General features: G+C 35.1%; 1 protein-coding gene across 1 annotated transcript in view; it reads left to right on the forward strand.

The window, feature by feature from the left end:
* The first annotated feature begins 204 nt into the window (after positions 1–204).
* PLCZ1 (phospholipase C zeta 1) overlaps positions 205–12943 on the forward strand; it is a 39785-nt gene continuing 27046 nt past the window's right edge. Inside the window, exons 1-5 of the mRNA XM_061205361.1 lie at positions 205–266; positions 2975–3119; positions 7069–7218; positions 10390–10632; positions 11899–12046. Coding sequence (XP_061061344.1) covers positions 205–266; positions 2975–3119; positions 7069–7218; positions 10390–10632; positions 11899–12046 — 748 coding nt within the window. The remainder of the gene's footprint in view (positions 267–2974; positions 3120–7068; positions 7219–10389; positions 10633–11898; positions 12047–12943) is intronic.

The following is a 12943-nucleotide window of genomic DNA, read 5'->3' on the forward strand; positions in this document are numbered from 1 at the left end:
TGTTGATATAAAAGAACTAAATATAAGAACCTTAGAAAAATTTGTTTCCAAAGAAACATTAAAAATAGTATTAATATTAATTCTAAATGAATATTTTAGAAACACACTCTGCTACTAAGTTTTAAAGTGAGATGTAATTTACATACTACTAATGATATTTCTGCACTCTTTTTATTTATTTTCATAGTTAAACAAGCACACCAGATGTCATTTGAAGGTTTTACAAGATACATGGATTCATCTGAATGTCTACTATTTAATAATAAGTATGAAAGTGTTTATCAAGATATGACTCATCCACTGAGTGATTATTTTATTTCAAGTTCACATAATACGTACTTGATATCTGACCAATTAGTGGGACCAAGTGACCTTTGGGGATATGTAAGGTATTTCGATTTTTAAATCCATTACATTTTAAAAACGTTTGAAAGTTCCTGGTGGTGTCTACCTCAGTAGGTAATAATTCACAGTAAAAGAAGGCTATGCTTGTTATAAAAACACATAGGGAAGAGGAATTTTGATTCGTGCATATCTTGGATATCCAATCTTTGGGTGGTTGTATAATTTATTCAATATATTATTATCATACACTTCCCTTCTAATCCTGTCTGCCAACCTCCTCTCCCCAGTTATTGGCCCTCGGAAGTTTCCTGAGCAATTTGGATACTTCGTATAGGAAAATATGTGAAGAAGACTTCAAAAATCTTATTTAGCTAATTAGAACATCCGGGGTTTCTAAAATAATAGGGTTAAAATTAATTCTCAGATATCTCAGTGCTATAAGGAAAACCAACACATAAATTATATAATGTGGCATTTATAGATAATATATATACTTATATGTCAGACGATTTACATAGATTAAAGGCAGTCTACGCTGCACCATTAATTTTGCGTTCTACAATGTATCATACTGTTAATACCAGTTTAGTTTCAGCTTCAGTTTAGTCAGTCACCTGAAGATACAGTGGTGAGCAAGATTTTCAAAGTTGCTACACTCATTTGTTCATGAGAATAGGCAGCTAATAAGCAGATAAACAAATCGATATTTCCAGGGACTGATTCATATGGAGAAGATGAACTAAGGTAATTGTGGGGTGAAGGGTGTTACTTTAATTGAAGGGTCAGGAAAGGCTTCTCAAGAGGATATAGTTGTGGTCTGAGTGATGATAAAGAGGAAGTTTCAGGTCTAGTGGAAGGGCATGCTAAGTAGAAGAAATAATCAGTGCTTGGCATGTTCACATGAGAGAAAGACAGCAAGTGTGGGTGGAAACAAGTAAATGGAGAATGAAGGGAGGTGAGTTTGAGGAGGTAGACAGGATGCATTTATGAGGGTCTTAGAGACCATGGTAGGGAGAATGGATTTATTCTAGTTGCATTGGGAAGCCATTGGCGGGGCTTTCCTTGGGATAATATCATAATTTGATTTACTTTTTACTGTGGAGGAAGGACTGATGGTGCAAGAGTGGAGGTAGAAGATGCTTTGGGAAGACATTGTAGCAGTCAGGTGATGATGATCATTTAGATGGTGAATTCATGAGGCAGCAGCCGAGATAGAGGGCTGAATTTGAAATATTTTAAGGAGGCAGAGCCAACAAGGTGATTTACGAGGTGATTTGAAGAGAGGTAAGAGGGAAAGAGAGTATCAGGATTTTGGACCTGATAACCTAGGATATGATGACATTATGGACAGAGATGGTGAAGCCTGAGAGAGGAGGCCATTGTAGGTTGTGAGGCAAAAGCAAAAGTTCTGTGATGGCCGTGTTCAGTTTGAGATATCAATTAGTTATCAAAGGGCTAGGTCAGATAGGCAGTTGAGTGTATGTGTCTGGGATTTAGAAGAAGTATCCAGACTGGAAAAATAGGATTGGAAGCCATTGGTATATAGGTGATATTCAAAGCTATGTGATTGGGTGATATTACTTAGGAAAAATCATAGAAAAGATATCTTATAATCCCATGATAACATCAAACTTAGAAATTAATATTGCTTCTCCAGTTTAAAATCTAGGTAAATACATAAATCCACAAACTCAGAAATATATCTATTTAGAATCTTGTAAAGATTGCCCCATTCATAGCTCTACTTTTATTACAGAAATTTCTATTCATACCTCATTATATTAATTTTTTAAAGAGAGAAACTACACATTTTAAACACATTTAAAGTTTGACTTAGAAATACAGAAAATTACTTTTGAATTCCAAGAAAGTGTTCCACCCATGTGAAAATTTAAAGTTAAGTTTAATTGTATTTCTTCCTCTATTTCCTTACACACTTGTGGAAGATACACTCAAAATGCAAGTCTTTCAAAATTTCTCTACTTATGAGAGGTGGTGTAATGCAATGTTTACCTATTAATGTTTAAGTTTCTGGTGCTAATCTTTCCTCCCTTTCTCCCATTTGTTAATTATATGATAGATATAACTTTTTTGTGTCTCAGTTTCCTCCTCTTTAAAAAAGGAAAACTAATATTAACTACATTAAATATTTTAATCCACAAAAAGCCCCTTAAACTTATTTAAGTGGAGAATTTCTTTCCTGAGTGAGAGACAAATTTTCATTATTCGTTCCCACGTCATTATTCATTCATTTCACTCAGTGTGAGACAGTGAAAAGTGCCCTCCACACCACCGCTGGGAGAGAGACAACTTTCTTTTGCATGCTTCTGAGTAAAAGGGTTGGCATGACACAGTGCAATCCACTCAAAACATTTTTGCCGGGGACCAAACCATGTAGTTAAAATAAGCAGCTTGGTAAAGGTTGGCTTGATCTAAGGATAAAATTAAACCTATCTAGAGATGTAGCAAGAATCAGTATTATTTAGGTTGTCCTCCATGAAAAATTTTTTTCCCACAAAACTATAGAGGGTTTTGATCTATTAGTAGGGAATGAAATTCATGTAGTATTTTGTTAAAGGTATAATCCATAATCTAGGAATGACCATTTATTTTGTTTAAATTTTACTAGTGCCCTTGTGAAAGGATGCCGTTGTCTGGAAATTGACTGCTGGGATGGATCACAAAATGAACCTGTTGTATACCATGGTTATACATTCACCAGCAAGCTTCTGTTTAAAACTGTTATCCGAGCGATACACAAATACGCATTCATAGTACGTGCATATATTTGTTAAATTACAGTTATGTAAACATAAGATAATTTACTTGTTTCAAAATCCTATAATGCTTGGCCTTAGTTTAGATCAGTGGTATTTCCAATTGTGGGTTATGATCAATTAGTAGGCAGTGAAATCCATGTAGTATATCATTAAAGGTAGATTTATCAAAGTTAATCTCAGGTAGTAAGGTACATGTGGTTTCATGGAACTTTTAAAAAAAAATTTAAAAATTTTGTATACAGCAGGTTCTTATTAGTTATCTATTTTATACATATTAGTGTATATATGTCAATCCCGATCTCCCAGTTCATCCCACCACCACCCCCCATACTTTCCCCCCTTGAGTTTCATGGAACTTTTTGTTTAATTATGTAATATACATTATATGTGTGTGTATATGTGTGTACACATGTGTATTGTGTCATAATATAAATTATATTTCTTACCATGAGTTAATGGCCAAAAAAGTTTGAGAAATACTGGCCTATGTAATAGTAAATATTTTACCAACATTCGAATATTTTACTTTCAAGACACAAATGTCAAAAAAGTATTATCTCAACTTTTGGCATTTTTTCTACTATGATGTCAGCTATTTATACAGAAAAGAATGTTTAGAAGTTTACTTTGGATTTCAAAATCCTTGTTAAATGTATTAAGTTACAGATTCAAAGATTTAATTCTTTCTAGAGCTTCTTAATTCAGCTTAAAAATCCTCCTCTATAAATTGAGCCTGTTTTAACAGTCATTGAATTCTGAATAATACTTGATTCCATTGACAAGCTTGGCTAATTCAGTACCTTCAGACATTTTAAATTGTTTTTTTAAACTTAGTATATGTGATTTCTTTCTTAAGTACTTCAACCATAGTGCAATTGAAGAGATTTAATTGACAAAATCTTACTGAGTACTTAATGTATATCTAATAAATTAAACTTACAAATTCAAAAAACCTAAAGTACTCCTAAATAAGTCAATGTATTATCTGTAAACATAAGCATAACTTAAAATCACACAGTTAAATCAATTGCTCCATTATTTATTAGAAATAGAGTCTAAAATACTAAATATTCACAAAATAAATATAAATTATTTAAAAATTTATCTTAGTATAAAACCTTGATATATGGCATTAATTCTCTTAAACAACTAATTTCTGATGATTTCTAAATTTATATCTCTATCCAAACTTCTCCCTTGAACTTTACACCAATGTAGACAACTCCAGATTTGACATTTCCACTTGCGTATTTAATAGGTATAATTAACTTAACATGTTTAGACTTGAGCTCCAGATAATATTCCTCTTTTTCCTAGTCCCACTTTTCCCGTGGTCTTTCCCATCTCAGTTAATGTTAAGCTTTTATGTGTTAGGCCTAAATCATTGTTGTCAACGTTAATAGTCCCTTCTTTTCTCTCTAACCCCTCAATAAGTTCTTCAGCAAATCCTCTTAACTCTACTTTCAAAATATACACTCAATTTAATCCCTTTCCCCATTCTCACTGTCACTGTACTGGTCAACTACCATCACCTCTCACTTGGATTATTACAAAGGCTTCTTATCCAGGATTCCTGCTTCTCTCCCTCCTCCCCTGTGGTTTCATCTCAATATATCAGCCAGAGTGACTTTTTGGTAAGTCAAGTTATGTCATTCCCCTTTTCAAACCCTTCAATCCCACTCAAAAGCTAAAGTCCATACCTTGACTCCCAAGGCCCTACATGACCTGTTTTCCATTACCTCTCTGACCTCTCCCTTGTTCTTGTGACCATTCTGGCTTCCTTAGCCTTTTTCAGACATATCTGAAAGCGTTTGCACTTGCTATTCCCTTCATCTGAAATACTCTTCCCAAATATTTGAGTAGCAAACTCTCTCACTTCATTCAGGGTGGGTAACTAAGGGAATAAAAGGAAACAGAGACAATCTTAAAATTAAAATGCCTTGCAAAGATGGACAAACCCCTACAGCTTCCAAGTCTCCAAAGAGTAAGCGATGGAATAAAAAAAAGGCTTTGAACAACAGACTCAGTGAGACTTCTCAGTTGGACAACGTGACACAGTTTTGCAGAAAAGATTAGATCGAAGGTTGAACTTTTTACTCAATATAGTCACCATTAATTTGGGGAAGAGAGAACAATGAAATAAAATAAACTTGATAACTGTGGCTTGGAAAGAACTTTGGATATAGTTACTGACACATGTGACTTACTAGAAACAAACATACGAAATTGAAGTTTTTGAGGAAGTTGTATTGCTAAAAACAAAACCAAACATAAGTCTGACTTGTTAGGTGAACCTTAAAACAACCCTTGGTCAGGAAGTAAGCTGCAAAAGTGGCTTGGCTTTAAGGAAAACCAACTCCTCAGCACATGCTTTAGATATGAACAAGGAGGATAACGCCAGAGGATCTTCCCAGAGGGTGGAGCCAAGAACCACAGAAGACAAAAAAAAATGAGTTCTTCCCAGTGAGTGAAGTCAGGGCCTAATCAAGAAATCCATTTGCTAGGCCTTCACTTTGCCTAGTCTCAAAATCACTTATTATGTTTGGGAAAAGAATTTTACACTATTCTCTTAATATTAGACTGAGTCAATATATATGTACATGGGTATTTACGAGAAGGTCATTTTTTAGGCTGAACCCCAAAGATATTAGGTTCTAATTCCTGGAACTTGTAAATGTTACTTTATTTGGAAAAAGGGTCTTTGCAGATGTGATGAAGTTAAGAATCTTGAGATGAGAGATTATCCTGAATTATCTGGGTGGGCCCTAAATGCCATCATATGTATCCTTATTAGTGGGAGGTAGAGGGAGATTTAATACACACAGAAGAGGAGGCAATGTGAAGATGAAGGGCAGAGATTGGAGTGATGTGGCCACAAGCCAAGGAATGTTGGCAACCACCAGCAGCTGGAAAAGGCAAAGAACAGATCTCACCTAGAGCTGCTGAAACTTTAGCCAGTGAAACTGATTTCACTTTAACCAGTGAAACTGATTTCAAAATCTTGGCCTCCAGAATTGTGAAAAGATGAATATCTGTTGTTTCATGTGACCAAGTTTATGGCAATTTGTTACAACAGCCATAAGAAATTAATATACTCATACATTAATAAGGCATAATATTATATGTGATATATAACATACGACATATATATCAAAGGTCTGTAATAATGCAGCAGACCTTGCAATTCCTTTTCTTGTTATTCTAAATTGGTAAATTTGTGTCCTGATAATTATACGTGGAAACAAAATAAAGAAAATAATTTTGAATAAGATCCCAAAAGGAGTGCTGTTCACTATTTTGTGACAAATTTAAAAGTTACAATGGTGACTAAAGGCAGAAAATATCTTTGTAGAGTCACTTTTACTTACTAGATACTCTTTATTATTAAAAATTGGAAATATCTTTATCTTTGTTTTTAATTATAAAGCAATGAGTTTTGATTATAGAACTTAAAATTGAAAAAGTAGAAAATTAACCTTTTTTTTAACTTACCAGGGTTAAAGTTTTTCCTAAAAATATCTAAACATATATATGTAGTTTAAAAAAAAATGTAGAATCTTACTCTTTGGCAACTTGTTTTTCTTCATAAGACTAGATCATAGATAACTTTCTGTAGAGTATGTATAGCTCTACCTCTTTTGTGACAGAGTTATATCATTCCTTTAAAAGGATATGCCATAATTTATTTAAACAAGTACCCACTGTTGGGTGCTTCAGTTTTTTTCCTATACTTCTAATGCAAATAGTAATAATTTTCCTTTTTATACAGATTTAATGTTCCCTGTTTTGTCAGACTCAAAACTATTTTCAGTTTAAAGAAAATGTAATTATTTTGCGAAGGTACTGAACATTAGAAATGTTTTAAAATTAAGTGCTTCTATAAATTGCATTAAAGTTATTGAGGAGTTTTGATTAATAACTGTAGTAATGGTTAATTTTTTAGACATCTGACTACCCAGTGGTGCTCTCTTTAGAAAATCACTGCTCCCCTTCCCAACAAGAAGTGATGGCAGACAGTTTGCAGTCTACTTTTGGAGACGCCTTGCTTTCTGATATGCTTGATGATTTTCCAGACAAATTACCTTCACCAGAGGTAACACTTTGTCTGAGAAGCGCAGGTTAAGAAAAAGAAAAAAACATGCTACTATTGTATTGCCCCATGAAACTGGGCTAGAGATCAATGACAAATGCTTAGTTTTGATTATTTATAGAGGTGTATCTTTGCAATGTGTTTCCTAAGAAATAGTCCCGTGAGCATTTAGGTGAATACATTTTGATAAAGAGAATATATAGAGATACACCTAAAAATTCACATTTTAATTGTGCGTCATATCCCATGTGTCCAAAATTTCAAGTCAGTTAACATTCGACCACAGGAATTTGGTATGTTTTACAGGCCAAAGGCTACGAAAGAGGCAAAGATCTAGGCTGTAAATAGACTTCATGCCCAATACCTCAGCATGTGGGTGGCAGGTTCCCCCTTTTTTAATCTGCTCTTTGCAATGTCCCTGTCTCTACAGGCGTCTTACCCTCTTCATTTGAGCATACTTAAGTATTTGGTTTAAAAAAAGCACCCACACCCTACCCTCAGGATTGCAATTTCTACTCCAGCTATCTTTTTATTTTATTATTTCCTTTCTCAACCCAAATTTTCATTTCCTTGTCTCCTCACAACCTACCTAATCAGGTTTCCTCTTCCACGTGCACCAAGTAAGTATTTCAGTGTGCTCATCACTTTCTTGCCAGTAAATTCTTTTTTTTTTTTTAATATTTATTTTCTTTATCTTTTTTTTTTTTTGGCTGCATCGGGTCTTAGTTGCAGCACGTGGGATCTTTGTTGAGGCTTGTGGGATCTTTCATTGCAGCGCGTGGGCTTCTCTAGTTGTGGAGTGCAGGCTCCAGGTCACGTGGGTCCTGTAGTTGTGGCGCTTAGTTGCCCTGTGTCATATGGGATCTCAGTTTCCCAACCAGGGATTGAACCTGTGTCCCCTGCACTGAAAGGCGGATTCTTTACCACTGGACCACCAGAGAAGTACCCTTTACCAGTAGATTCTAACGGACCTATTTCAGCCTTCCTCTGACTTGTTGCCTTGACAACATTCAATGCTATGGATGCCTCCTTCCTTTCCGTGAAACACTTCCTTCTGTAACACCACATTCTTCAGGCTTTCCTCATTCCTCTCTGGCCACTCTTCACTTTCCTCTGCTGGTCCATTCTCCTCACCCCAAATTTTATCAGGTGATGAATTTTTTTCTTTTTTGAATGACAGTATTTTTTAACAACCAATAGTTTAATTTTGACATGTCATCATTTTGGTAGATATAGTATATATTTGTAATATTTGAATATCCCCCTTTACATTTTTCTTTATTTTATTTAGATGAGTAGAAAATTTAAAGATGAAAGTGTTATGACACTAAGGACAAGAAGTATAGGACTCATGATAGAATTAAGACAGACAAAAATAAATTGAACAAATGGACAAACTGTGACTCTTTCACCTGATGAGAATGCTCACAGGCTAAATGTGTTCAATTATGACAGAAAAGAAAGGTTAAACCACTTGTGCAGAGTGCTGTAAACACATCATCAGAGATTGAATCTAAGAGTCATGGTCTAATTCAGGAAATAATAATAATAATTTCAGTTTTCTAGGAATAGAATTCCTCCTCTTATTATTTATAAATCTATTTTTTAGTATTCAGATATATAGTTTCCATTAAAGCTTTTGCTTCCACACTAAAGTAAGGAGATGCTTTCCAATGAGTAAATGAGAAATTAGAGATAAAGTCATTTTCTCATACTGCACTTAGCTCTCAGTATACAAAAGAATTGCCTGGAGACTTGTTAAAGAGACATGATTCTGTCCCACAATTCAAGATTCTGGTTCTCTAATTTTAAAGTAGATTGCAGAAATCTGTTTTTTAACAAGCACCCCAGGTGATGCTTTTGATACATGCGGTTGCAGAGTGCACTTTGGTAAACTCTGTATTAGTAACATGAGGGTCATAGTAAAAGAGAGAAGACCCAAGATGATGGAATAATTTGAGTGGGTACCTGGGGATGACAAAGAGAAGGGCAATCAAAGCTCCTCAAAGAAAAGAACTTTAGGGACTTCCCTGGTGGTCCAGTGGTAAAGCATCTGCCTTCCAGTGCAGGGGACAGGGGTTTGATCCCTGGTTGGGGAACTAAGATCCCACATGCTGTGGGGCAACTAAGCCCACGTGCTACAACTACTGAGCTTGCATGCCTCAGCTAGAGAGCCTGCATGCCACAAACTACAGAGCCCACGTGCTCTGGAGCCCATGCACCACAACTACAGAGCCCATGCACTCTGGAGTCCACCCGCCACAGCTAGAGAGAAGCCCGCCCGCCGCAACCAAAGGTCCCGCATGCTGCAACAATGATCCCACGTGTCACAACTAAGACCCAACACAGCCAAAAATAAATAAATAAATAAATAAATAAAAACATTATAATAAAAAAAGAAAAAAATTTTTCTTCACAGTCCAGATCCCAGCAACATTATATACAATGTAGCAGGCACTTAATAAGTATGTTTGTTAAATTAATGAATATTTGGAAAGGGCAGAAATAAGTAAGTGAAAGAAAAGAACCAGAAGGCTTTGGATTTAGAATGAGTGACCCAGATGGTGAATTTTGCCATGCTCTTAGTTTTGATGGGCAGGAAATATTAAGTTGATGATGCTCGTATGCAATACAGTTGAAATGTGAAGATTTATAAATCTTTAGCTTAAATTTAGTCTTTACTAGATTGCAAATACTATAATAGACATTTTTATATACCTGATCTCATATAATACTTTTTAATGTTGGATAAGAGAGTGATGACCTGAAGCATTCACTACCAGAAGTTGTAACATTCTAACTTCTGTAACACTGAAAAAATATATATTTATATATATATAGTTATATAAATAATAATTTATATAAAATTATATATATATAATTTTCATGTACTTCAAATTTGTGCATAGTAATAATTTATTGAATGTAGAAGAAATAGAAAAGAAAAGAAAGCCCCAATCATTACAGGCGTATTTTTTGGTGAATTTTGGTCAATACAATAATATCACTGGTTTCTATTAGGTTTTTAGGAATATGGAAAAAAGATGGAGCTTTTACATATCTTACTACTGTGGGCAAATTGAAAATATGATGAAAGACTTTTCGATGACAATGACAAGTGCAAATTTACCTGTGCATGTGTAATTGTATCTTTCTTTCAAATTGTTTCTGTAGGCATTAAAATTCAAAATATTAGTCAGAAACAAGAAAATAGGAACTTTAAGGGAAACCCGTGAAAGGAGAGGTTCTGATAAGCATGGTCAGGTAGAGGAATGTGAAGAAGAAGAGGAGGCAGAGCAAGAGGAGGAGGAAAATGAGGCCAAAGGACCAGAACCATCGGATGCTTTTCAAGACAATTTGGAAAAGGAGGCAGAGTCAAAAAGGGCAGTCGGAATTCCACTCTTCAAGAAAAAGAAGGTGAGATGAGGCTTTGCGAAAGCCTTACAAGTGATTGAAAAGTTGTCTTATTTTTTGTTGAGTAGTTTTAAAACATTATGGAGGAAAACATCTTTTTCTTACTTATAATAACTTCAGTCTATTATATAAAATTTGTTTGGAAAAAACTAGCAGTGGGCAAGAAGTTTTAGAAGTCATCTCTTCCTGTATTAGCTGTTTGTAATTATTTTTTTCTCTACAGCCAACAAATATTATGCCTTCTTATGTATTAGACACTGTGCAGTGTACAAAAGATAGTGTAACTGCTCTGAAGGAGATCATACTGTCAGAGACAAGAAAAGCACTGTTTATATTATATAGTATTTTAAGTATACAAGTTAGCATGACAAAGGAAGGTATACACGGTTGCAAGGGATACAAAACTAATTCAGCTGGTTGAAGTAAAATGTGAATTAATTCAATTGGTCCACAGAAATGAAAAGTTTAGGGAAAGGGATTCTAATTTCAGGAATGACTTGGTTGAAGTGTATCAAGCAAAGTCCACAGAAATTTCTTTCTGCAACTTTGGCCCTACTTTTCCTATATTGGTGCAAGCCTTTGCAAAGCTTCAGTTTTACATGCTTTCAGATTCAAATCCAGTGGAAGGCCTAGCTATCTCTCAGCTGACCAAGCAGATTCTTTTAGTACATTGGCTATGATCCAAGCTGCGCGCATCCCTGAGCCACTTACTGTGGGGAATGCAGAGCTCTGGTTAGCCAGGCCCAGTGCACGTTACCGACACTTAAGCACATGGATTGAGCATGTGCAAAAAGTGTTTTCCAAAAAAAAAAAAAAAAAAAAAAGAACACTTTGGAAGGGGCTAACAGAAGTGCAGAGGGTATAGATACTGGGCTATAGAAAAGCAATACAGTACTATACAACAGAAGTTATTCCAAAATGTTAGATCACATTGGAAATATACTTACTTATGACTAAAATTCTTGAATTTGTAGAATTCATGAAACTAAACTAAGACCTTTGGGAAAAAGAAAATAGAAATAATTGCCATCCTCAATACTTATTACATTAATTGGGATTTTAGGTTTAGGTTGTCTCATAATTAACATTTAATGTTATCATAATAGAACATATTCACATTGACCCAATCCAAATAGTTTTTGAGGATATAATCTTATGAAAAGACTAAGATCATTGATTTGAAAGCATATTTTCTTTATTGAAAAAAAAATTTTTCAAATGATTAGTGCAAAAATGTGAAATTATTGCCTTTTTTTTTTCACCGCAAAGTTAAAAATAGCTATGGCCCTATCTGATCTTGTTATTTATACTAAAGCGGAGAAGTTCAGAAGTTTTCACCATTCAAGACTCTATCAACAATTTAATGAAAGTAACTCTATTGGGGAGTCACAAGCCCGAAAACTTTCAAAGCTGAGAGGTAAATTCTTATGATTCAAATAGATGAAGTGTTTAAACAAGTTATATTCACTTTTAAGGTGTCAAAATCGGTCAATGATGTTTACAAAAACTATATTCTAGTACAATTTCAACATATTTAACATATTTTAAAAAGGGTTATATGCCTCAGGTCACATTAAGTTTTATTTCACAGAACTCAACCATTACTTAAGTCATGAAATTTTGATTGAGAATGTCCAGTATGGACACTTTGTTGGGAGGGGCTGTGGTGAACAGTTTACATGGGAGAGCAGCGAGTGACAAGGCTACAGAGGTAGGCAAAGCCAAATTACAAGGAACTTGAACTTTGTCCTACAATCCAAAGTGAGTAGGAAAAGATTGAAATCTCAGGAGTCACATGATCCCCTGTGTGTTTCTGAAAGATGCCTCTGTTAGCAGCATAAGGGTGACACTGCCTGCAGGGAGGAGATGATAAAGGCTTATGGCAGGGAGATTGGAGCCAGGGTGAACTTTGTGGACTCGGTGGGCATCTAAGAGGTAGAGTTAAATAGACTGGGAGGCTGTATCTCTCAGGTGAAGAAGAGGGAAAAAATGGTACCCAGGCCAGACTGCCAGATGGCTGTGTACCTGCAGAGGGACCATGTGTCTCTGCATATTCTTTTCACTGTCTCCTGACTCTACATCTGAGGTGGGTTTATTCTGCTTGGTAGAGCCCGAGACACAACAGGGAAAGAGAATGGGAAGAAGACGCTACCTTCTTCTCAGACTTATATGGCAGGGAATATCATCAACTTAAAAAGGGATGGTCTGTTGGGAGGGGAAATTTTTTCCCTCTATCCTTCTTGAGTTCTTGTGGCTGGACTACTAATAAAACTGACGCAAGTCATATTGACAGGAGAAAAGAAAAAAATTTAAT

This window comes from Eubalaena glacialis, chromosome 11 (genome assembly GCF_028564815.1).
Source record: "Eubalaena glacialis isolate mEubGla1 chromosome 11, mEubGla1.1.hap2.+ XY, whole genome shotgun sequence".
Classification (NCBI taxonomy): Eukaryota; Metazoa; Chordata; class Mammalia; order Artiodactyla; family Balaenidae; genus Eubalaena; species Eubalaena glacialis.